At 56.1% G+C, this 25,838-nt stretch overlaps 2 protein-coding genes across 6 annotated transcripts in view; one reads left to right on the forward strand and one right to left on the reverse strand.

Moving 5' to 3' along the window:
- Positions 1-11,264, forward strand: part of NFIC (nuclear factor I C) — a 108,816-nt gene extending 97,552 nt beyond the window's left edge. For all 5 annotated transcript variants that reach the window (XM_054461792.2, XM_054461795.2, XM_054461794.2 and 2 more), the window contains one exon: positions 4,843-11,264. In XM_054461792.2, the coding sequence (XP_054317767.1) occupies positions 4,843-4,860 (18 nt within the window). In that variant the 3' untranslated portion in view covers positions 4,861-11,264. The remainder of the gene's footprint in view (positions 1-4,842) is intronic.
- A 6,632-nt stretch (positions 11,265-17,896) lies between these two features.
- Positions 17,897-24,724, reverse strand: SMIM24 (small integral membrane protein 24). The gene is made up of 4 exons (XM_054464982.2): positions 24,569-24,724; positions 22,981-23,092; positions 22,582-22,641; positions 17,897-18,898 (listed from the first exon to the last, which is right to left on the reverse strand). The coding sequence occupies exons 1-4, from the start codon at positions 24,633-24,635 to the stop codon at positions 18,745-18,747; spliced, it is 393 nt and encodes a 130-aa protein (XP_054320957.1). The 5' UTR covers positions 24,636-24,724; the 3' UTR covers positions 17,897-18,744.
- Positions 24,725-25,838: the final 1,114 nt, after the last annotated feature.

Consider the following 25,838-nt stretch of genomic DNA (forward strand, 5'->3'; position numbering starts at 1 on the left):
GAGACCCGTGTGCTATAGGTGGAGGGAATCCTGGGTCAGGAGCTAGGGCTCCAGCCCAGTGCTGGCTCACCCACTCTGAACCTCTGTCTCTTCCACTGGCCTTGGGCACCCACACCAACAGCCTTTGAAGGGCACTGGGGGACAGAAAGGGCACCGAAAGGTTCAGACTTCCCCACACCCCCTAAATATTAAGCCCCCTGCCTTGCACCCACAGAGCCCCGGAGAGGGGAGTGACTTGGTCAGGGTCCCCCAGTGAGCAGACGTCCAGGACTCCTCGCTTTGGGATTTGGGCCCCCTATGGCCAACCTCTCCCAGCCTGGTGCTGATGGAGCCCGGTCACCCCCACCCCACATCTCTTCCTGCCCCTGTGGGAGGCTGGGAACGTCTTAAGTGGTTCAGAAACCAAAGCTAATAAAAGCTGCGGTGGGAGGAGCCCAGCCCGCTTAGCCCTTCCCCAGCCTCTGCCTTGGACCAAACTCTCTGACCAGGCCCTCCCGCCAGGGCCCGGGACCCTTCTCTCAAACTGCGCTGGCTCCAGCCCCACCCCACCCGAGCCTGGGAGGGAAGGGAAACTGAGGCAGGCAGGGGTGGCACCTTTCTCAGCATCCCTCTCTTGACTGGCTGGACCCCTCTGGGGACCCAGAAAGGGCGGGACCAGGGCTGGCAGAATGGGGTATAGGGGGGCACTGGCAGGGGGCTCAGCATAGGCAATGGTACGGGTCGGGGGTTGGGGAACCGGCTGGAATGTGAGAGAACTCCGGTGGCAGGGGCCAGACAGATGATGCGGGCTTTGCTCTGGGGTAGTGGGGAGCCATAGAAGGGTTTAGAGGGAGGGAGTGGCCACCCGCCAGGCCTGGGAGTCAGAACTTTCTGGAGCACAGAAGGGAGGTGACACATTGTCAAGAGGCTCTCAGGGGAGCATGGGTTCGGGGGAAGGCGAGGTCCCCAAACTGGGCATCCAGGGAGCACAGGTCTGGGGAGGACCCCATTGCTGCTGCCCTGACTGGACTAAGAGCACCTGGGGTGAGGCCGGACGCCGCCGCCTCCCTGCAGACCCGGGAGAGAGGGAGGGAAGAAGCAGTGAGACCCCGCTCTCCCCTCTCCCCGCTCCCGCTCAAAGGGCCCTGAGCTCAGAGGCCTCTCATTTCCGATTCTGGCCAGTCAGCACTTCTGCCTCCGCCTCCTCTATTCCTGGCGGATTTGCTTCCCTCTGCCCCGTCCTCCCCCAAAGCCTGGGTGGGCGCGCCTTTCCCTCTGCCTCTCCGGCTCCCGACAACCCCCAGTCCATGGACTCTCCCCCATCAATATCCCTCCCCATGGTCTGTGCTAATTGATCTCGCCCTGGTCAGTTACCCACCCATCCCCCCATGTCCTTCCCTATCAATCCCCCCACAGTGAGGCTGGGTGGCTCTGATGCCCCGGCCCCTCCCCTCTGTGATGTCCTCCACGCCCCTACATTTCTCCTGCACGGGAGCCCACGTAAGCAGGTGGGTAAACCGAGGGTGGGGGGCAAGGCGGGAGTTGAGCCGCATGCCGGGAGCCACACAGGCGGCTGCAGCCAGGCCAGCAGGATACCAGAGCCCAAACCTCACCCTTCACACCCGCTGCCTCAGTCTCCCCTCAGCTGAGTGGGAGGATGTGGAGTTGAGGGTTCCCCCACCCCACCCCCGCCCCATTGCTGGGGACACAGCCAGGCAGGAAGGGGAGGGGAGGGAGGAGGGAGGAAGGGCTGAGGGGAGGCTGGTCCACCACGGGAAGGGTCACGCCCAGAGTCTGTCGGTTGCCAACAGAAACCAGACATGAGGTAATGGCCAAGATGAACTTGAACTTGGCTGGAGGTGGGGCGCTGGGAACCACTGTGGCGCCAGTTCGATGGGCTGGCCCAGTGGCTGCCTGGTTGGAGGGGCTCTGTTGAATGATTTGCTGCAGGGGTGGGGGGCGGCCCTGCCTCTAACCTCAAGTGGGGGAGTGGAGGGGTCTCCCCAGGTCCAGAGGCACAGCCCTCCCCTCACAGTCCACCCTGGATGCTCCATCTGGGGTTGGAGTTTGCGTTTCCAGGGCAGGGGTCTGGACAGCAGCTTCTCTGCAGAGACTGAGGCCAGAGCTGTCCCCAAATGACGTGACCTTGGGTACAGCCCCATGCAGACCTCCCCTCCCTTAGCCTCGGTCTCCCGCCTCTGGGAGGTTGAGAGTCATCCTCAGCCCCCCTGTGCTTAGTGAGCTTCTGTGGGGTGAGGGGGGGCCATCCGGGGGACCTGTGACAGGATGGGCCCTGGACGCCCTGGACAGTGCTCAGAAGATGCCAAGGGGGTCCTGAGAGGCAGGCGAGGGGGTTGGCCCTGGGCAGGAGCAGAAGTGAGAGCCAGAGCCAGACAGGCCTGAGTTCAAGCTCCCACTGTGCCACTTGCATGCTGGTGACCTCGGGCAAGTTCCTTGACTTCTCTGGGCCTCACTTTCTTCACACAAAACAGAGCAGGGGAGGGAGACCTACCCCCTCCTTCGTGGGGGTCCTGGGGGTATCATTAAAGAGGAGAATTTTGTTTGGTTTTTTTTCGGTTTTTTTTTTTTTTTTTTGAGGCAGAGTCTTATGCTGCCCAGGCTGGAGTGCAATGGCACGATCTTGGCTGACTGCAACCTCCGCCCCCTGGATTCAGACGATTCTCCTGCCTCAGCCTCCCGAGTAGCTGGGATTACAGGCATGTGCCACCACGCCTGGCTAATTTTTGTATTTTTTAGTAGAGATGGGGTTTCACCATGTTGGCCAGGCTGGTCTCGAACCCCTGACCTCAGGTGATCCACCCACCTTGGCCTCCCAAAGTGCTGGGATTACAGACATGAGCCACCGCGCCCAGCCTCTTGTTTACTTTTTAAAAACATTCTCAAGGCCGTGTGCGGTGGCTCATGCCTGTAATCCCAGCACTTTGGGAGGCCAAGGCAAACGAATAAACTGAGGTCAGGAGTTTGAGACCAGCCTGGCCAATATGGAGAAACCCCGTTTCTACCAAAAATACAAAAATTAGCTGGGTGTGATGGCACATGCCTGTAATCCCAGCTACTCGGAAGGCTGAGGCAAGAGAATCACTTGAACCCGGGAGGCAGAGGTTGCAGTGAGCCAAGGTCGCACCACTGCACTCCAGCCTGGTGACAAGAGCGAGACGCTGTCTCAAAAAATCAACAAAAAAACTCTTTATAAAGTAAACAAGGCAGCTGAGGTGGTGGCTCATGTCTGTAATCCTAGCACTTTGGGAGGAAGGAGTTCAAGACCAGCCTGGTCTACATGGTGAAACCCCATCTCTACAAAAAACAAACAAACAAACAAAAAACTAGTCAGGTGTGGTGGTACATACCTGTGGTCCCAGCTACTCGGGAGGCTGAGGTGGGAGGATCACTTGAGCACAGGAGGTGGAGGCTGCAGTGAGCTATGATGGCACCACTGCACTCCAGCCTGGGCAACAGAGCGAGACCCTGTCTCAAAATAAAATAAAATAATAAATTGGCTGGCCACAGTGGCTCACGCCTGTAATCCCAGCACTTTGGGAGGCCAAGGTGGGCAGATCACTTGAGGCCAGGAGTTCAAGACCAGCCCGGCCAACATGGCGAAACCCGGTCTCTACTAAGAATACAAAAATTAGCTGGGTGTGGTGGGGCGGGCCTGTAATCCCAGCTACTTGGGAGGCTAAGGCACAAGGATCACTTGAACCCAGGAAGCGGAGGTTGTAGAGAGCCAAGATCATACCACTGAATTCCAGCCTGGGCAACAGAGCAAGACTCTGTGTCATAAATAAATAATAAATAGAGAAGAAAATAATTTTTAAAATATAAAATAAAGGCCAGGCAGAGTGGCTCACGCTTGTAATCCCAGCACTTTGGGAGGCCGAGGCGGGCGGATCACAAGGTCAAGAGAGTGAGACTGTCCTGGCCAACATGGTGAAACCCCGTCTCTACTAAAAATACAAAAATTAGCTGGGTGTGGTGGCGGGCACCTGTAATCCCAGCTACTCAGGAGGCTGAGGCAGGAGAATCGCTTGAACCTGGGAGGCAGAAGTTGCAGTGAGCCGAGATCATGCCACTGCACTCCAGCCTGGCAGCAGAGCGAGACTCCGTCTCAATAAATAAATAAATAAATAAATAAAATAGTATAATAAAGTAAGATTGAGTTCCAGACTGGGAGCGCTGGCTCACACCTGTCATTCCAGCACTTTGGGAGGCCAAGGCAGGTGGATCACTTGAGGTCAGGAGTTTGAGACCAGCCTGGCCAATATGGTGAAACCCCATCTCTACTAAAAATACAAAAATTATCCAGGTATGGTGGTGGACGCCTGTAATCCCAGCTACTCGGGAGGCTGAGGCAGGAGAATTGCTTGAACCCAGGAGGCAGAGGTTGTAGTAAGCCAATATCACGCCATTGCACTCCAGCCTGAGCAACAAAAGCGAAACTCCATCTCAAAAAATAAAATAAAATAATAAAATATAAAATACAGTTCCAGATAAATGGATCCTTTTTTTGTATAAGTATATCCCCAGTGTTGTATGGGCTAGACTTATACTAAAAGAATTCTGTGTTAACCAGAACTCCAGTTTCACTGGGCATCCTGTATTGTGTCTGGCAGCCTTCCTCAGAGACAAAGTCACTTGCCATGGGTCACCCAGCAGGTTGTTAGAGCCTGGGATGGGGAAACTGAGGTCACAGGGTTGCAGGAGGTGGGGGGTGAGCGTGGGAAGAGGTAAACCATGTCTGCAGCAGAGTCTGACCCCTCGACTTCTCTCCCTTTCTCTCCCTCTCTCTCTCTCTCCCTCTCTCTCTCTCTCCCTCCCTCTCTCTGTCGCCACTGGGCCACTCAGTCCTGGTATCTGGGATAGCAAAGGTCTTCTTCCCTCGCCCCTTCTCCATCGTCCCAGGAATCCCAGGGGGCAGCACAGCCGCCCCCGGCCCACGTTTTCGGTGGAAAATTAGAGTGAACAAGAACACCCCTGCCGACTCCCAGCCCGGCGGAAAAGACAAAACACATAGACGCACACACGCAGGAGGAAAAGAAAAAACAAAGGAAAAAGAAGAAAAAGAAAAAATAAAAACCCACCCAAGCAAGAAGACAAAAGGTAAAGACGCAACGTTTCCAACTCTCGGGACGCCAAGGCCGCAGGACTGGAGGGCCAGGCCCCGCCACCCCCACTGGAGACCCGGGACAGGGCGTCTTCCTAAATTAATTCATCTCCTCTCCGCCTGCTGCTCCGGAAGGACAGACGCCGGCCACCCGCCCGCGCCCCGGAGGCCCTGGCTCTGTCCGGAGACCAGGTGAGCACAGCCTGGAGCCTGTGCCCAGGGCCGACAGGCGCGACACCCAGCAAGGCCACCTCTCCCCGGGCCCCCGCGCCTCTGCCGGACACGGACCGGCCCCTCACCCCCCACCGAGGACGCCGCCACTGGGGGGAAAGGGAGACACAGCGGACCCCGGCCGCAGAGGCGGGCAGGGAGGGGCAGGCAAGTGATGTTGTCACGAGGGTGCGTGGCGCTTGCCAGCCCTGGCCAGGGGAGGAAGCGAGGCCCAGGCACCTGCTGCCCCTCGAGGGGGCCCTGCCTGCCGTGGGGCCTCCCCACAAGCCCCTCCCAAAGCGCCGGCCGACTCGCTGTCTCGCTGGGGACTCTTTCAGCCCTCGCGCCCGCCCGTTTGGGAGGAGAAGTCTCTATGCAATTGGCCCCGGCCCCCCCACCCCCCACCCCCGGCATAGGAGGCCCCCCCACCTCGCCCGGCTCACACCCGCAAAGGGAGGGACCCACATTGCACACACTGTAAGAAATGCACTTTCCGAGGAAGGGGATGGGGGAGCCGGGACACCCAGAGCTCCCTGAGTTGGGGGTGCCCGTCTGGAGCGCCCCCATCAGCCCCTGGCGGTGGGAGGTGAGAGCGAGTGGTTTAAGTGCCTGATTCCCACCACCCGCCCCCCCCTTTGTCCAGCTGGGACACGGAATGGCCACGGGCCTCCTCCCCCTCCCCTCCAGCCCCTCCACCAGCCCCTCCAGTCAACCCTCATCGCCGTGCCCCACCAGAGCTAGAGAGATGGGGCCCCTGCGTGGCCCGAGGGGCAGAGCTGGGCGTCACCTCCCAAGCGTCCTGCCCTGCCGGGGCGCGGGGGTGGGCTCTGGGGAAGCCGGTGCGCCCCCCACGCCTCCGCTGCCAGTGCCTTACATTCTGGAGCGACCCCCCTCCCTGGTGCCTCCCAACGAAGGGGGACCGCCGTTTGCACTTTCATCGCCTCCCCCCCGACGCGGGGCCCAGCTGGGGGACGTGCATCACGGCTGGGCCCCCAGAGGAGAGAGGAGGCCGACGCCAGCGGTCCCCGCTCGGAATGGGGAGGGTTTTCGGGGGGTTTGGCGTCGCACCTCGGGGCCCCCCCGCGGCCGTGTAGGGGGCCTCCCATCTGCTAAGCGTTTTTCCGTTGAGCCGCTCCAAAAACACTAAGCTGGGGACGCCAGGTGCCCCCTCCACCCCGGCTCCCTGGCCCCATCCACACCTCCACCCCCACCCCAGGATCGCCATCTTTAGGGGAGGCCTGGGAGGGGGTGTAAGGTGTTTTAGGGCCACCGAGCTCAAACACAAGGACCCCTCCCCGGCCCACCCAGCCCAGCCCCAACTGACCTCCATGCCTAGGGAAAAACTCCCCCCACCACGGCCCCCTCCCCCGACCCAGGCCAAAGCCAGGGCAGGTCTCTGGGTCTCACCTGCTCCTAGCCTCACCCCCCAGCCCCCGACAACCAGACTCTCCTCCCAAACTAGCTTCAGGAGCTTGGCGAACCCGCTCGCTCCTAAAGAGAAAGACCCAGGACCCTTCCCCATCACCCCCAAGAGAGGTTCGCCATCCTCTGGCCTCGAGCCCTTGGTCCGTCCGTCCGTCTGTCCTCGGGGCCCCGCTCCCCCGGTGGCCCTTGGGGATCAAAGCGTGAGCCGCTCTCCAGAAGGGCGGGCGGGGGAGGGGGTGGTCGGATTGTGCCATTGGGGTATCCGGAAGCTTCTCAGCCAGGGTGGGGGTCGTGGAGTGGGGGAGGGAGGCCAGCCGGGCTCCCGAGGGGTCAGGGCGCGACGAGAACCAATTCTTTACCTAACTTTGCATGGTGCTTAGTCAAGGACTCCTGCGACCTGGCTCCCGAGGTCAGCTGGCGGCGCTGACACACATGCATGGCAGATTATCCCTGGCTCTATCTCCCTGTCCCTCGCCCCCTCCACCCCCCACTTCCTCTTTAAAAAAAAAAAAAAAAAAAAAAAAAAGATACAAAAAAAACCTTAAAAAATATTCCATGTTTCCTAATTTGCACGAAATTTTCTACCACAAGATGTGCCTTGCCTTCCAAGAATAAGTATTACCTTTAAACAATATCAGCGCACACACATAGCTGCATGTTCTGCTCGTGTAGTTAAAAAAAAAAAAAAAGACAAAACAGTGACATGAAATAAAAAATAAAAATTGAAAAGGGATGTATTTCTATTTGTAAAAAAATAAATAAAAAATAAGAAAGTGAGAATCTAAAAAAAAAAAAAGGAAGAAAAACCACGCTAAAAATCAAGCCACTGAAAACAATTGCCCCCAGGTCTACCCAGCCCCTGGCTGTCCTTGATCCTGTCTCCCCTCCTGCTGTATTCAGGGGTGCCCCCTGGTGCTCAGCCTCTACCACCCCCAAGCCTGCTCTCGGGTACCCAGAGGGGTCATTTCTGAATCCCCTGCCCAGAGGACAGACCTCCGGGGCCCAGCTTGGCTCCGGGAAAGGGCTCTCCTCTCTGATTGGTCCCTAGGCCACAGGCCGGCCCCCAGACACCATTCACCGACCCACTGCAGGCTGTCCCTCCAACCATGGGGTGGCCACCCCACCCGCAGCCAGACTCCCCGCTCCCCACTTTTCATGCAGGCTGGCATACCCCTGGCTCAGGGTCAAATGCTGTTCCACACCCACCTCAGAGGCACCCCCTCTCCCCTGCCCCGTGCACCCCCACCCTTCTTGCCAAAGGACCTCTTTTCCCCTATCCGGAGACCACCCCAGGTGGCATTCTCTCCCACCCTCTCCTTTGTCCCCCATCCCCTGTCTCTGTCTTCCAGCTGTGAATATGAAGGGTATCCGGTATGAAACAAAAACAAAACCTGATATATGCAATATCTGTCTGTCTGTCTGTACCCACGGGCCTGGCTCAGCCATTGGAGGCCCAGCCGAGGGTCCGGCGGGGCGCAGGGACAGCCAGGCGGCACCGAGTCACAGGCCGTGGTCTGGTGGCTGACCATGCTGTTGTCTTGTCCTTGATTTTATTTTCTCTTGTTCCTTTTTCTTTTCTTTTTGTTTTTAACTCCAGCTTCCTTTGCTTTTTGCTTGACCAAAGCTAAGACAATAGCCAGATGGTTAGTGGGGCAGCCAGGCAGGGAGGACCCAGGGCTGGGATTCTCCAACCTTAGGCCATTCCTGCAGCCCTCACCACCTCCAGCCCCTCCAAGCATCTCGTGTAGGGACCCACGCAGATGGTCCCATTCATTCACCATTGCCCCCAACCCCGGGATTTTGGGTGGTCTCCACAGCCACCATCATACAGTCATCCCGTGTTTTCTTCCAAAAAGTCACCTCAGCAGTCTCCCCAGGGGACACAGAGGGAGAGCCCAGACCACCACAGCTGGCCACAACATTGCCCTTAAGTAACATCCATTGGCCAGAGAGCCCGGGCTGGCTGTGCACAGCATCCATGTAGCTGATTTCTAGCTTTTTTTTTTTCTGCCCCCCTCCTGAGCAAATCTGTCTTGCCAGGGAACTGGGAGCAACTGGAGGCAAAGGGAGTGGTGGCCCCATCACTATCGAGACCATCACGTCCCTGCACAGCCCACACCCGGGGGCCCAGAGTCCTGGGCTGGACGCCACCCTTCTCACCCCGAGCTTGCCTCCTGGGCTCGCTTGACACCTTGGCTGAGTACAGCAGGCAAAAGCCCATGCCGGGCAGCATGTTTAGTTCTCCCCGCCTCCCCGTTTCTTGGAAAAGCTACAGGGTCCCTGTAGGGCAAAATTCCCAGGCGCCTTGCTGCAGACAGAGTAAGACAAAAAACACCAGGAAGCAGGATTCCATGCCCATCTCTGTAGTTTGGGTTCACAAAAGGGGGTGCCGTCATCCCTGGGTGGAGGCGGGAGTGTTGGTTGTTGTTTTTTTTTTTTTTTTTTACATTTATGAAACTGACATCTTCTCAAATCTTGTCCCACCCCCCTCTTGAAGCCCCCATCACCCACCCCTGCTATGGACACCACACCTATGCCAGGCACCCCCCCACCCCAGTCTCACTCTGGGGTCTGCCCATGCTGTGGGAAAGAATAGGGAGGCCTCCCAAATATATGCAAATTGTCCCCATTCCGTGGGGGCACCTGACAATGACCTGGGTGGAGATGGAGCATGGAGGAGTAGGAAGACCCAGCCCTATTTGACTGGGGAGAGGAGGATCTGGAGTCCTTCATGCCCAGGTCTGGAACCCAGGTTCTGACCCCAGGGCCCCACCCTGGGCTAGACAATCAGATCCCAAAGGAATGCCAAAGGGGACTCGCTTGGGATTGCCGCTTAGGAGCCAGACCTGGGTCCCCCTGCAGGTCCCCAGGCAGCAGACAATTCCACCTTCCCTGCCCCAGGACCTTGAGAGACAGCAGCATCCCAGGCACAGACAGACTTGGCTGCACCCCACTGTCCCTTGCAAGACAGGTCCTGGAACCAGGAGCAACTGTCCAGCCCTCCAGAAGAGACAGCAAGCAGGCCCCCCTCCCCACTCTGACCTCCCCAATGGTACTTTGGCCTCCAGTGTAGGGCTATACTATACATATATATATATATAAAATTTTGGAATTTGTTTCTCATAATACAGAATATACAGTGGCTACCTTTTATCTTGGTCTGGATTCTCTCTCTGAGACCCCGGATTTTACTTTCTCTTTGGAGGGTGCTGGGACATACATCTCTCAATCCAGCTTCCTCCGCATCCTCCCGTCTTTCCCCATTTCTGCCACGTCAGACACTTCCTGAGAGTCTCACCTCCAAACTGACACCGCTGCCCATCCATTGGTCAGTGGTACAGAGTGTGGGGTCAGTCCACCACCCTTGACCTCCCCGCAGGGCGAGGTGAGGAGGCGGACCCAAAGCAGTACCAGCAGGACTTGTTGCCAGTGATACCAAAACAGACTTTTCCCAAGCAGTGCCTCACATGTCTGCTGATGTGGCTTTGGGATTCTCCTGCCCCACCCCCCGTCCCTGGCAGCCCCCTCCCCGAGGCTTTGCTCACACCTGAGACAGGAAGGAGGAAGGTGATCCCACAGGAATAAGGGCCCTGGAGAGGAAGTCATGCACCCCCAAGCCACCACCCCCCAGCCTTCCACACACATCTCCTGGCTGGAAGAGAGCCCGCCGAAATGGGGACACGGGCTGCCCCGGCCCCTCAACTGCATCCATACCCCATCCTCTCCTCTTGGGTCCCAGCCAGGCCCCCCCAAAACCAAAGCCGCCTCAAGTCCAGGGGTCCCAGCCTGTGCCCCCAGCTTCCTGCCCACCCAGCCCCGAGCATTCTCACACAGAGAAAGAACAAGCAAAGGCTCCGGTGGGACAGGATGGGGCAGGGCATACAGTGGGGGGTCGGGGAGCAGCTGAGAGGAGGGAGGGACAAAACAAAACGTTTTCCTTTGGGTTTTTTTTTCTTTATTTTTTTCCCCCCTTTTCTCTTTGGGTGGTGTTGCTTTTCCTTTCCTTTTCCCTTTGAGATTTTTTTGTTGTTGTTTCCATTTTGTATTTTACTGATATCACCAGGATAGTTTACTCTCCTTCTAGCTTTCTGCTTACCGCACACCAGATAACACACACATACACACCCACAAAAATGCTCATGAACCCAATCCGGAGAAGGTTCCAGTGGGTCCCCCGCCCTCCCCTCCTCCTCCTACTTCTCCTCTCGACAGCGAGGACAGGAGGGGGACAAGGGGAACCCTGGGCAGACCCGCCGGCTCTCCCCCCACCCCACCCCGCCCCTCACATCATACTCCAATCATAACCTTGTATATTACGCAGTCATTTCGGTTTTCCGGACGCGCCTACCTAAGTACCATTTACAGAAAGTGACTCTGGCTGTCATTATTTTGTTTATTTGTTCCCTATGCAAAAAAAAAAAAAATGAAAATGAAAAAAGGGGGATTCCATAAAAGATTCAATAAAAGACAAAAAAAAAGAAAAAAGAAAAAAATGTATAAAAATTAAACAAGCTATGCTTTGACTCTTTCTGGCTGTCCCGGGTCCTCTTTTCCAAGTCCCGTGTGGGTTGCTCTGTGTCCTTTGGAAAGGTGAGGGGCAGAGGCTGCAGGGAGCTGGGGGGGACCCCCAAGCCCCGTGGATGGGCAGGCTGGGATTCTGAAAGCTTCAGATCAAGTGTCCCCCGGGGGCATTAGACAATATCTGGGGACATTTGTGGTTGCCACGACTGGGGGATGCTCCTGGCGTGGAGTGGGTGGAAGCCAGAGACACTGCTCAGCATTCTGCAGTGCCCAGGACCAAGATTCATCCACACAAGACATCCACACAAGACATCCACAGTGCCTGGTGCGGAGAGACCTGCTTTGATTGTTTGGAGGGGAAAAAAAATCAGAGTTGCTCCCTGCTCACAGTAGACACCAGGGTAAGCTCCCAATGGGGTGGATGACAGGAACCAGGGAGACCTGCAGCTCCTAGGGTTCTCCTCTCGCTCCCTCCCCACTCGGGGTGTGGATTCCAATGTGTGCAGCCTCCTAGGACCTCAGCAGGGTGGAGGATCATGGGACGCAGTCTACTGGGAGGGTCCATGAAATCCCCTAACCCAGGGAGTCTCACCCAAGGGCGATCCTACCCCCCAGAGGATACTGGGTGATGTCTGAGACATCCGTGGTTGTCATGACTGGGAAGTGCTCCTGGCATGGAGTGGGTAGAGGCCAGGGATGCCACTCAGCACCCTACAGTGCCCAGGATGACCCCACCCCAGAGACTGATCCAGTGCCCATGTCCACAGTGCCCGGGGGTGGGGGAGACCCACTTTAGATGGTGGCTTTGAATGAGCCTCTGAGGCCAGACCTGTCCCAGCAATGCCCCTGGAGGCTGTAACCTCTTCTCCTTTGTAGGATGGGCCGTTTCACACCCCTTAGCCTTTGCTCATTCCTGCCTCCCCATCTGTGCAGACATTTCACCCTGGTGTCCTCTTCCGCCAGGTAGTCTTCCCACCTTTCTCCAGCCTGGTTCCCTCCCCCAGCAGTCTCAGAGCTATCGGTGAATTCCATGAGGCATCTACGGAGCACCCACTCCGTGCCAGGCACAGGGGATTCCGTCCCCTCCCTTGTGCCTTGGAGTAATCCAAGCCTGGCACACCGTCGGTGCTCAATAAATGCACAAAATAGCTTCTCTTGCTACCTGGCAAACTCCCAGTCATTGAGCAAAGATTTCCTGAGCATCTCCTGAGTACCAAGCCCTAGGACCCAGCAGTGAACAAAACACTCAAATTCAGCTCCCCTCTTGGAGCCTACAGCTTCCTCCAGGTCAGGAAAAACAGTGAACAACAAATGGAAGTGGCCGGGTGCAGTGACTCACACCGGCAATCCCAGCAATTTGGGAGGCCAAGGCAGGAGGATTGCTTGAGTCAAAGAGTTCAGGACCAGCCTGGGCAACATAGTGAGAACCCATCTCTACAGATAAAAAGTTAGCTGGGCGTGGTGACACACCTGTAGTCTCAGGAGGCTGAGATTGGAGGATTGTTTGATCCCTGGAGGTTGAAGCTGCAGTGACCTGTGATTGCACCACTGCTGTCCAGCCTGGAGTGCGGCAGAGCAAGACCCTGTTTCCAATCAATCAATCAATAAAATAGAAGTAAAAGGGCCAGGCGTGGTGGCTCAAGCCTGTAATCCCAGCACTTTGGGGGTCCAAGGCGGGCGGATCACAAGGTCGGGAGATCGAGACCAACCTGGCTAACATGGTGAAACCCCGTCTCTACTAAAAATACAAAAAACTAGCCGGGCGTGGTGGCGGGCGCCTGTAGTCCCAGCTACTCGGGAGGCTGAGGCTGGAGAATGGCATGAACCCGGGAGGCAGAGCTTGCAGTGAGCCGAGATTGCGCCACTGTACTCCAGCCTGGGCGACAGAGCAAGACTCCGTCTCAAAAAAAAAAAAAAAAAAGATGTCAGAGGAGGTAAGTGATGAGTAGGCCAATGAACAAAGGAAGGGTGGGGAGTGGTCCCATCTAGACAGGTCTGGAGGGAGGGAGGGAAGGAGCATCCTGAAATTCTGGCAGAAGTCACAGCTCTTGCAAAGGCCCCAGGGCGGGACCATGCCTGCTTCAATGGAGGAACAGTGAGGAGGCCTCTGTGGCTGTAGCAGAGTGAGGAGAGGGATGGAGGGAGGACTGGAGGGGGCAGGGAAGGGACGTGGCAGGTCATTCGGGGCCTTGTGGGTCACAGGGAAAACTTTGACTTTTCCCCTGAAGGAGGTGGGAGCCATGGAGGGCTGGGGCAGAAGGATGGGCCCCAACATGGTTTCGATACACCCTCGGCCAGGAAGCCTTCCCCACCTGCCCCAGCAGAGCTTCTACCCCCAATCCCTCCTGCCCCAGCCCTGACCACTCAGGGGGCATGACCGTGTCCAGCTCTGTCCCCTCCAGCCCTGGGGCCCCTCCCACACTGAGATCAGAGGGGAAGGAGGCTGGGGCCCGGGAGAATCAGGGGTGTGAGAGGGGCTGGGTGCGGTGGCTCACGCCTGCGGTCCCAGCACTTTGGGAGGCCAAGGCACTTGGATCCCTTGAGGCCAGGAGTTCGAGACCAGCCTGGCAACTTGGTGAAACCCCATCTCTACTAAAAATACAAAAATTAGCCAGGTGAGGTGGCAGCGCATGCCTGTAATCCCAGCTACTCGGGAGGCTGAGGCACAAGAATCGCTTGAGCCCAGGAGGCGGAGGTTGCAGTGAGCCAATATCTCACCACGCCACTCCAGCCTGGGGAACAGAGTGAGACTCCAAAAAAAAAAAAAAAAAAAAAAGGTGTGAGAGGAGACACAGGTGTGGTAGCTCACACCTGCAATCCCAGCACTCTGAGAGGCGGGAGGATCACTTGAGGTCAGGAGTTCGAGACCAGCCTGGACAGCACGGTGAAACCCTGTCTCTACTAAAAATACAAAAATTAGCCGGGTGTGGTGGTGCACCCCTGTAATCCCAGCTACTCAGGAAGCTGAGGCGGGAGAATTGCTTGAACCCAGGAGGTAAAGATCACACCACTGCACTGCACCCTGGGCAATGGAGCGAGACCCTATCTCAAAAAAAAAAAGAAAAATAGCCAGGCATGGTAGTGCATTCCTGTAATCCCAGCTACTTGGGAGGCAGAGGTGGGAAGATCCCTCGAGCCTGATAGGTAGAGGATGCAGTGAGCCAAGATCGTGCCACCGCACTCCAGCCTGGGTGACAGAGCAAGACCCTGTCTCAAGAAAACAACAAAATGAGTATGAGAGGCTATTTATTGAGGGGGGCTGAGATGGGGCCCTCCATCCTGTCCCCCACTCCAAAACCCCAAGAGACCCCAGGTTGAGCCAGAAAAACTCTCTTTGCCCCATGAGCTCCTTCCATCCTACCCACAAGACCACAAGGCGATTCTTTTTTGCAAATGGGGAAACTGAGGCACAAAGAAGCGAGGTAGGGTGCATTGACAGGGCAGCAGGCACAGTGCGTCCTCCCTGACACGGCCCCATGCCGCTTCCTGGTGACAGGCACCGAGGACACCGAGGATGGGGGGTCCGAGGCCCCTTCTCACATCCCACTTCCAACTTGGGTGGCCCCCACTACTTTCAGCAGCGAGGTTTTGGCGCCCCCTTGTGGACAGGCCGGGGACCCCACCCCCACCCCCCCACCCCCACCCCCACCCCCCCCACCCCCACCCACCTCCCCCATCCCAGTGCCTCTCTGCAGCGGGAAACGGGGTCTCCAGCCAGGCCAGAGGAGGCTTCTTGTAGAGCAGGGGTTGAGCCGAGGTCAGGGGGTCTCAGCTGGAGTCAGGGGATCAGCCGGGGCTAGGGTGGAAACTCAGCGGGGTGGAAACTTAGCCTCCCCTTGGATCTTACGGAAAGCCTCGGTCGTGTCCAGCCCTTGGCCCCGGGGTGATGAGATTCCTGGCTGGGAGGTGAGGGCTGTCCCAGTACTGCAGGCTGTTGGGTTGGTCACCCCTGACTCCCCACCTTAAAACGGGGGCAGGCTTCTGACAACCCAAAATGCCCCCGCAAAAAAATTCCAAATGCGACCGGGTGCAGTGGCTCATGGCTGTGATCCCAGCAATTAGGGAGACCAGAGATGGGAGGATTGCTTGAGGTCAGGAGTTAGAGACCAGCCTGGGTAACATAGCGAGACCCTAGCTCTATCAAAAAATAAAAATTAGCCTGGCACGGTGGCTCACAACTCTAATCCCAGCACTTTTGGAGGCCAAGGAGGGTGGATTGCTAGAGCCTGGGAGTTCGAGACCAGCCTGGGCAACACGGCGAAACCCCGTCTCTACTAAGAACTTATACATTAGCCAGGTGTGGTGGCAGTCGCCTGTAATCCCAGCTACTCAGGAGGCTGAGGCATGAGAACTGCTTGAACCTGGGAGGTGGAGATTGCAGTCAGCCGGGATTGTGCCACTGCACTCCAGCCTGGGTGACAGAGGGAGACTCCACCTCAAAAATAAAATAAAAAAAATAGCTGAGTGTGCTATGTGCCTGTGGTCCCAGCTACTCAGGAGGCTGAGGCAGCAGGATCGCTTGAGCCTGGGAGGTCAAGGCTGCAATGAGCTATGATGGAACCACTGCACTCCAGCCTGGGCAATAGAGCAAGACCCTGTCTCTACAAAATATTTGATTTTTTTTTTTTAATTTCCAAACGCCCCCTAGTGGAGAAGTCCTGCCCCCTGCACTCCAGCCTGGGAAACAGAGTGAGACCTTGTCTCAAAAAATAATAACCATCCTGGCTAATACGGTGAAACTCCATCTCTACTAAAAAATACCCAAAAAATTAGCCGGAAGTGGTGGTGGGTGCCTGTAATCCCAGCTACTCGGGAGGCTTAGGCAGGAGAATCGCTTGAACCCGGGAGGCAGAAGTTGCAGTGAGCCGAGATCACGCCACTGCACTCCAGCCTGGGCGACAGAGCGAGACTCCATCTCAAAAAATCATAATAATAAAAATTTAAGGCCGGGCGCGATGGCCCACGCCTGTAATCCCAGCACTTTGGGAGGCCGAGGCGGGCGGATCACGAGGTCAGGAGATCGAGAGCATCCTGGCTAACACGGTGAAACCCCGTCTCTACTAAAAATACAAAAAATTAGCCGGGCATGGTGGCGGGCGCCTGTAGTCCCAGCTACTCGGGAGGCTGAGGCTGGAGAATGGCATGAACCCGGGAGGCAGAGCTTGCAGTGAGCCGAGATTGCGCCACTGCACTCCAGCCTGGGCGACAGGGCGACTCTGTCTCAAAAAATAATAATAATAAATAATAAAATTAAAAACAAAATAATAAAATTATTTTTTTTTTGGTAAAGACGAGTCTTGCTGCGTTGCCCAGGCTGGTCTTGAACTCCTGGCCTAGAAGTGATCCTACCCTCACTTCCCAAAGCACTGGGATTGCAGGGATACTAGTTATTTATTGAGGATTTTTCACCCCCTAGTGGATGGTCTTAGAAGAGTTCTCCAAGGGAAGCTCCCCACCCTCTGAGCTGGATCCTACCAGAACCCCAGCCCCTGCCCTGGGCCCCAGAACAAAGCCACAATGCCAGCCTTTATCAAGGTCCTCATTAAGAAATGGGCCAGGCTGGGAGCGGTGGCTCACGCCTGTAATCCCAGCACTCTCGGAGGCTGAGGCGGGCGGATCACCTGAAGTCAGGAGTTCGAGACCAGCCACGACCAACATGGAGAAACCCATCTCTACTAAAAATACAAAATCAGCCGGGCGTGGTGGTGCATGCCTGTAATCCCAGCTACTCGGAAGGCTGAGGCAGGAGAATCGCTTGAACTGGAAGGCAGAGGTTGCAGTGAGCCAATATCGTGCCCTTGCGCTCCAGCCTGGGCAACAAGAGCAAAACTCCATCTCAAAAAAAAAAAAGAAAGAAAAAGAAGGAAAGAAAGAAAAGAAGAAAAGAAAAGAAAAGGGCCAGGAGCGGGGACTCACACCTGTAATCCCAGCGCTTTGGGAGGCCTAGGCAGGTGGATCACCTGAGGTCAGGAGTTCGAGATCAGCCTGGCCAACATGGTGAAACCCCGTCTCTACTAAAAATGCAAAAATTAGCCAGGCATGGTGGCGGGCGCCTGTAATCCCAGCTACTCGGGAGGCTGAGGCAGGAGAATCACTTGAACCCGAGAGGCAGAGGTTGCAGTGAGCCGAGATCGCACCACTGCACTCCAGCCTGGGCAACAAGAGCGAAACTCTGTCTCAAAAAACAGAAAAAAAAGAAATGGGCTGGGCATGGTGGCTCATGCCTGTAATCCCAGCACTTTGGGAGGCTGAGGTGGGCGGGTCACCTGAGGTCAGGAGTTCGAGACCAGGCTGGCCAACATGGTGAAACCCCATGTCTACTAAAAATGCAAAAATTAGCCAGGGGGTGGTGCACGCCTATAATCCCAGCTACTCAGGAGGCTGAGGCAGGAGAATCACTTGAACCCAGGAGGCAGAGATTGCAGTGAGCTGAGATTGCACCACTGCACTCCAGCCTGGGCGACAGAGTGAGACTCTGTCTAAAAAAAAAAAGAAAGAAAAGAAAAAGGTCCTCATTAAGAAATGGTCATTGTGGCCAGGCTGAGGCTGGAGAATTGATTGAACCTGGAAGGCGGAGGTTGCAGTCAGCCGAGATCATACCATTGCATTCCAGCCTGGGTGACAGAGCGAGACACCATCTCAAATAAAAGAGAAATGATCATTGTTCAGGGCAAGGTCCAGGGCCTGGAGAAGGTGAGGGGAAGTGGGAGAACAGAAACTGGGAAAAGGAAGTGCTAGTCCCTTTCCAAGATATTGCAGGGCCCTGGGGCACCCCCCACCCTCCAAGATACAGCTCCCAGGAAAAAAGTCACGTGCCCCAAAACACGGTGAGGTGGGGGAAGGAGCAAAGATTTGCCTGGAGACGGCGCTCAGGGCTCAAAGTCCAGGGCTCAGGACAGCAAAAAACCAGATTGCCGGGGGAGCGTTTAATCTGCCCAGGGCGTCTGGGCACCTGTGCAGCCTGAGCCTCCATATCATCTGCCCAGCCATCGCCCCCAGCCCCAAAAGCAGCCTCCTTCCCCAGAGGTAAACTGAGTCCCAAGAGATGACAGGAGCCCTTCCAAAAGGCCCTTACGAATGCTTTAATGCAGGCCATCGGGAAGCAGCTCTCAGCTGGGAGTGGGTGCTTGGGAGAGGGGAAGTTCTGGTCAGTAGACATCAGGCAGAGAGAAAAGAAATCAGGCAGTGGGTAAAAGCAGGTGGAGCCATGAGATCATGGAGGATGCGGGTGTCTCCTCAACCAGGGATGCTCTCTGAGTATAAGAAGAATCACCAGGCAGGGACCAAGCTTAGGAAGAGGGGTGCATGAAAACCATGTTTGCCCAGAGAGCCCCCATTGAGGGAGGTGGGGTGGGTTCCAAGCCTTCTTCACTTGATAATACTGTATTCTGAATCCCAGATGGAGTCATTTCACGGGCTTCAAGTCCAGGGCATTGCTTTTAGGGGGCATCTCTGGGGGACTGCCTGGAAGAGGCAGCCAGGAATCTTCACATGGCTGTGTTCTTTGCTCTCTCATGGTCTTCGGGCTCTTTTTCCTCCAGATCCAGTCCCAAGTTGTTCTCTCCTTCCTTCGCTGCCTTTTTCTCCTTCTTCCTCTTCTCTTCTTTCTTCTTGGCCTCTTTCTTCTCTCTCTTGTCTTCACTGTAGGTATAGAAAGGCCCCAAACCATAATAAGAAACAGAGACACTCCTATTTAATGGCCATTCACTGGAGCCAGCCCACATGATGAGTGTTTTACAAGTGGTATATCAGCGAATCTTCAAAACAACCCTAACTACGCAGCCTCATGATTTCCATTTCACAAAGACAGCAACTAAGACTCAATTGCTCCATGGAGGGATGGATGGATGGATGGATGGATGGATGGACATAAGCCAAAGGGCCCCTGTTGCCTCTTGGGACTCAGTTTACTCCTGGCGAAGGAGGCTGCTTTTGAGGCTGGGTGCAGTGGCTGGGCAGATGATATGGAGGTTCACGCTGCATATCATCATTGCAACTAAGACTCAACTGCTCCATGGATGGATGGATAGATGGGTAGGTGTGTAAAGAAGTTAGGGAATAGATGGGTAGATGAGTGGATGGGTGGGCGGACAGTGGGTGGGTGGATGGATGATGGATGGGTGTATGGATGACTGGATGAATGGGTGGATGGCTAGGTGGGTGAGTGGTTGGAAGGATGGTTGGATGGGTGGGTGGGTGGATAGATGGATGATGAATGGATGAGTAGACAGATGAATGGGTGGGTGGATGGGTGAGTGGATAGTTGAGTGGGTGGACGGATGATAGGTGGATAGGTGATGGATGGATGGTGGGTGAATGGATGGGTGGGTGGGTGGATGAGTGAATGGGTGGATGAATGGATGGATGAGTGGGTGGATGAATTAATGAATGGGTGGGTGAACAGATGGGTGACTGAGTGGGTGAATGAGTGGATGAGTGAGTGTGTGGGTGGGCGGATGATGGCTGGGTGACCGATGGATGGTGGATGGATGGATGATAGATGGATGGGTGGATGGATGAATGAATGGGTTGGTGGATGAATGGATGGATGGGTAGGTGGTTGGATGAGTAGATAAGTAGTTACATGAATGGATTGCTGCATGGAGGTTGAATAAATGAATTGGAAGATAAATGGATACACTGCAGGAAGGAGAGAATGATGGATCAGTTGATGGGGGGATGGAGAATGGAGAATGGGTGGATGGGAGTATAGATGGATGTATAGATCAATGAATGAATGTATAGGTGGATGGATGGATGAGTAGATAAGCAGTTAGGTGAATTGATGGTTGCATGGAGAGGGGGACAGATTAATAAGTAGATAAATGGATGAATTGGAGGAAGAAGAGAATGACATATCAATGGATAGATAGATAGAGGATGAATGAGACTGTAGGTGGGTGGATGGATCAATGAGCTAATGGATAGGTAGACTGATGGATGGACAGTTGGAGAGTGAAGACTGCATAGTTCGATGGATGCATAGATGGGTGGGTGGGTGTGTCAGTGAGTGGACAGATCAATGGGCTAATGGTAGGTGGACTGATGGATGGGTGGTTGGAGGGTGAGGACTGCACGGGCAGACCGATAGATGGATGTACAGGTGGATGGTTGGGTGGATGGATGGAGGAATGAAAAAGGCAGAAAGGAAGCTACAGGTACAGGTGCACAGGTGGGATCCAGATCCCCCAGTACATCCTGGGAGTAGGAATCATATTTTACTGGGGCTGAGCCAGGTCTTAGACAAAGCCACCACTCACGTCCTCTCCCTCAGGCACATCTTGGACTCAGCTGAGACTCTCCCAGCCAGGCTGGTCACCTCCCAGCTCCCACTCTCCTACTCCTGTCCCCAAGCCTTTGCCCAAGACAGAGCCCCCAGCCCTGGAAGGATGGATGGATGGATGGATGGATGGATGGATGGATGGATGGATAAATGGGTAGGTGGATGGATGGCTGTGTGGGTGGATGAGTGAGTGAATAGATGGGTGATGGATGGATAGGTGATGGATGGATGGATGGATGGGTGGATGGGTGGGTGGGTGGATGGATGATGGACTGATGGCTGGATGAATAGATGGGTGGGTGGATGGACGGTGAATGGATAGCTGATGGATAGATGGGTGGGTAGATGGATGGGTGTGTGAACAGATAAGCGGGTGGGTGGATGGGTGAGTGGGTGGATGGGTTGGTGAATGGATGGGTCGGGGGGTGGGTGAGTGAATAGATGGGTGACGGATGGATGGATGGATGGATGGATGATGGATGGTCAATGGATGGATGGTGGGTGGGTGGATGGGTAGGTGATGAATGGATGGGGGGTAGGTGATGGATGGATGAGTGATGAATGGATGGGTGAGTGGGTGGATGGGTTGGTGAATGGATGGGTGGGGGGATGGGTGGGTGAATGGATGGATGGATGGATGGATGGATGGATGATTGATGAATGGATGGGTGAGTGGGTGGATGGGTTGGTGAATGGATGGGTGGGGGGATGAGTGGGTGGATGGATGGATGGATGGATGGATGGATGGATGGATGGATGGATGGTGGATGGTGGGTGAATGGATGGTGGGTGGGTAGATGGGTAGGTGACAGATGGATGGGTGATGAATGGATGGGTGAGTCGGTGGATAAGTGGTAGGTGAATGGATGGGTGGGTGGGCAGCTGGGTGAGTGGATGGATGGATGGATGGATGGATGGATGGATGGATGATAGACGGATGGTGGGTGGATGGATGGTGGGTGGGTGGATGGGTAGGTGATGCATGGATGGGTGATGAATGGATGGGGGGTGATGAATGGATGGGTGAGTGGGTGGATAAGTGGTGAGTGAATGGATGAGTGGGTGGGCAGATGGGTGAGTGAACAGATGGGTGATGAATGGATGATGAATGGATGGATGATGGATGGATGGATGGTGGGTGATGGATGAATGGGTGAGTGGGTGGATGGGTGATGGATGGATAGGTGAGTGGGTGAATGGGTGATGGATGGATGGGTGAGTGGGTGAATGGGTGATGGATGGATGGGTGAGTGGGTGAATGGGTGATGGATGGATGGATGAGTGAGTGGGTGAATGGGTGATGGATGGATGGGTGAGTGGGTGAATGGGTGAGTGGGTGAGTGGGTGAACAGGTGAGTGGGTGAGTGGGTGGATGGGTGAGTGGGTGGATGGGTGAATGGGTGAGTGAGTGAGTGGGTGAATGGGTGAGTGGGTGAATGGGTGAGTGGGTGGATGGGTGAGTGGGTGGATGGGTGAGTGGGTGGATGAGTGGGTGATGGGTGGATGGGTGATGGATGTCTGCATCTCTGAGCCCTCTGTGGGAATCCTCGGGTTGGGAGACAGTCAGAGCCATAGGAGACACTGAGTCCAGGTGGGTCACCCATACCTAGGCCTTGTACAGACACCTACACAATCCTACACCACAGTCTTCTTCAACAGGTATTTATTAAGCACCTCCTGTGTTCCAGGCCTAATGCTGGGTATGAGGACACAGCCAGGACCAAAGCTAAGTTGCCTACACAACTGGAAGGCACCATGTAATGTCTCAAAATTAGTGAATGACTAAGACAGTTCCACTGGTGATAAGTGTGAATCAGCCTTGGGGCTGGGGACAGTGTCAGGAAGGCTGGTGGCCAGGCTGGAAACCCCTGAGTAGGGACTGGAGGAGGAGAAGGAGCTGCCAGAAGACACAGGAAAGGTGAAGGTCCCAGGGCAGGAATGTGTTTGAAGGATTCAGGACGGTAAGGTCATCTGTGCACACCCCATTCCCCCACCCCGAGGAGGGGCTCACACAGACCCCCGACACCGGCACGCATAGTACCTCTGGTCCTGGTATAGGTTGGACTCCATTCTGAACGTGGTCTCCTCCTCGTCCTCAGCCCTGCAGAGATAAAGGGAAAGGTGGGAGGGGGCGGGAGGGGAGTAAGGGGGCGGTAAAGGGAAGGAAGCAGTGTGACAGCCTCAGCCTCTGTCTCAACCTCCCAGCCGGGGCTCATGAACCCCAGGACGCAGGGAAGGGCTGGGCTGCCGGGCTGGTTGTCTTGGGGAGAGGGGCGGGTGCAGGCCCGGGGTCTGGGCTCTGAGAGTAGGGGTTAGAGGAGCAGCAGGGAAATGGGAGACCTTCGGACTTCGAGGCTGGTGATGGGGGTACCAGAGAGGGTTGGGAAGCTGGGGGTGGGGGCAAGGCTGTGGGGGCAGTGGGGTGGGGGCGGGCGCCCACCTGGCCTTGGAACACCAGAGGCGGTTGGCCAGCAAGACCAAATAGACGATGAACAGGAAGCCGACTACCGCAGCCAGGCCCACCAGCCACGGCTTCAGGCGATGCTCCGTGGCTGCAGGAAGTTGAGGAGGTTCGACTCAGAGGAAGGACAGGGCAGAAGACCCCCATTCCCCCACCACCCTAGCAAGGAGAGAGAGAAGGTCACCGGGGGTGCTCCAACAGAGGGGGTATCGGAAAGGGACGAAGCTTCAGAGACCTGGATGGCGTAGGGGGATCGGGAGGGTTTAGAGAGGGGGAGGGTACCTTACCAGAGTGGGAGGGAGCCTGGGGGCCCAGAGAGGGGAGGGGCTTATAAAAGAAGGGGGGCTTAGAGGGGACGGAGTTTACAAATCAGAAGGACTCAGAAGGGGCGGGGCTTATTATGCAGGCGGAGGCTCAGGGGGAGGGGCTTATAAAGAAGGAACTCAGAGGGGAGGGGCTTATGACAAAGGAGGGGCTCAGGGGTGGGGTTTATAAAGGAGGACAAGCTCAGAGGAGGGGCTTATGAAGGAGGAGGGGGCTCAGATGGGGAGAGGCTTGTGAAGAAGAGGGTCTCAGATGGGGAGGGGCTTATAAAGAAGAGTCAGGGGGGTTGGGGCTTACAACAGAGGAGCTCTTGGGAGGAGCTTATAAAAGAAGGCAGAGGCTTAGAGGGAGGGGCTTATAAAGGAGGAGCTTAGAGGGGAGGTGCTTATAAGGGGAGAGGGTCTCAGAGTGGGAGGGGCTTATAAAGGAGGCAGAGGCTCAAGAGGAGGGTCTTATAAAGGAGAAGGAGCTCAGAGGGGAGGGGCTTACAACAGAGGAGGGTCTGTAAAGCAGGAGTGAGAAGGAGGGGCTTACAGAGGAGGAAGAGGCTCAGATGTGGAGGGGCTTGTGAACTAGGGGGCTCAGAGTGGGTGGGGCTTGTAGAGGAGGCAGATGTTCAGGGGGAGGGGCTTATAAAGGAGAACGAGCTCAGAGGGGAGGGGCTTACGGAGGAGGAGGGACTCGGGGAGGGGTTTATAAAGGAGGGGGAGTGAGAAGGAGGTGCTTACAAAGGAGGAAGGGGCTCAGATGGGGAGGGGCTTGTGAACTAGGAGGCTCAGAGGGAGAGGGGCTTATAAAGGCAGAGGCTCAGCGGGAGGGGCTTATAAAGGAGGAGGAGCTCAGAGGGGAGGGGCTTACAGAGGAGGAGGGGCTCGGGGAGGGGTTTATAAAGGAGGAGGAGTGAGAAGTAGTGGTTTACAAAAGAGGAGGGGGCTTAGATGGGGAGGGGCTTGTAAAGGAGGCCGGAGCTCAGAGTGGGGCCGAGCTCAAGGCGGGGGTTCAGCCAGGTGTGCTCAGAAGGGCTGGAGAGGAGAAAGGCTCAGCTGGGCGGTGGGGGAGGGCCCTTACAGAGGAAGGCAGAGGGAGGCCGGGCGGGACTGCGGGGGTTGAGGAGGGCCTCCAAGCCACTCTTCCTTTTCTCCCTGCCCCCTCTCCTTTTTCTCGCCATGGAAAATTGGGAGATGGTGATCACCTGACCAACTCCCCCATCCCACGACGCCCCCTCCCGGCCCCCTGCACCTACCCTGCTGGGCCTCCGCCTGGGAGAGGAGCAGAAACTCCAGCACCAGAAGGGCCCCCAGGGTCTCCATGACGGTCGAGCGAGCCAGCAGTCAGCCAGCGGCGGTCCCGGGTCAGCGTCCACAGGTTTGGTGTGGGCGAGGCCCTGCCTCCCCGTGATAAGGCACAGGCGGTCCCGGGGCGGGGGATGCCTGAGACCTGGGAGCGGGGCCCGCCCCTGGCACCATCTGGTTGAGCATCCTGCCCCTCCCCTGCCAGCTCCTGCCCCATCGCTCTCCCTCTGGGAGGCCAGACTCTGGACCTGTGTAACAATTAACTGAGGGAGTCCCTCCTCCCTGCACCCTGCCCTGGGGACCATCAGCCTCAGGGCCACCCCCTCGTGATCCCTGCTGCAGGGGCTGAGCTGAGATGGCTGTGACCTCCCGTCCCGGCCCAGGCCCCCTGCCACTCTGGACACAGGGGGAACTCACAAATACAACTGGAATATCTTAAGAAGTGTGCGCCCGCCCGGCGCCTCACGCCTGTAATCCCACCACATTGAGAGGCCAAGGCGGGCGGATCCTTGAGCCCAACCTGGGCAACTTAGTGAAGCCCTATCTCTACAAAAATAGAAAAATTAGCCAGGCGTGGCGGGCACCTGTAGTCCCAGCTACTATGGTGTGCTGAAGTGGGAAGATCACTTGAGCCCAGGAGTTTGAGGCTGCAGCCAGTTATGATCGCACCACTGCACTCCAGCCTGGGTGACAGAGGAAGACCCTGTCTCAAAAGAAATAAAAAAATAGAAATAAAGCGTCACCAAGGCCGGGTACGGTGTCTCACGCCTGTAATCCCAGCAGTCTGGGAGGCCAAGGCGGGAGAATCGCTTGAGGCCAGGAGTTCCAGACCAACCTCCTCCTGTCTCTAAAATAAAAAATGAAAAACTTAGCTGAGCATGGTGGCCTGCACCTGTAGTCCCAGCTACTCAAAGAGACTGAGGTGAGAGGATCGCTTGAGCCCAGGAGTTCGAGGCTGCAGCGAGCTACGACTGCACCACTACACTCCAGCCTGGGCAACAAAACAAGACCTTGTCTCTAAAAGCAAATTTGAGAGTCAGCTTTTGTGCTCTCAGAGTACACATGAGGCTCCGTGCTCGGCAATTTCACAGATCGCATTTCCTTTTCTTAACACCCCATGAAATGGTGCCAGTCTCGTGCACAGCCCAGGAAAGTCAAGGTCACGCAGCAGGTCTGACCTGGTGATTTGAAGCCGGGTCTGCCTCGCCCCCAGCTTATCCT

This window comes from Pongo pygmaeus, chromosome 20, assembly GCF_028885625.2.
Source record: "Pongo pygmaeus isolate AG05252 chromosome 20, NHGRI_mPonPyg2-v2.0_pri, whole genome shotgun sequence".
Lineage (NCBI taxonomy): Eukaryota > Metazoa > Chordata > Mammalia > Primates > Hominidae > Pongo > Pongo pygmaeus.

Bases quoted from the DNA above. Each gene is read 5' to 3' on its own strand.
- SMIM24 (XM_054464982.2), bottom strand. From the start codon at position 24,635: ATGGAGACCCTGGGGGCCCTTCTGGTGCTGGAGTTTCTGCTCCTCTCC. The intron at 22,642-22,980 runs GTGGGCGCCCGC...TTATCTCTGCAG, and splicing joins CTCTGGTGTTCCAAGGCCAG to GGCTGAGGACGAGGAGGAGA. The intron at 18,899-22,581 runs GTACTATGCGTG...CTATACCTACAG, and splicing joins AACCTATACCAGGACCAGAG to TGAAGACAAGAGAGAGAAGA.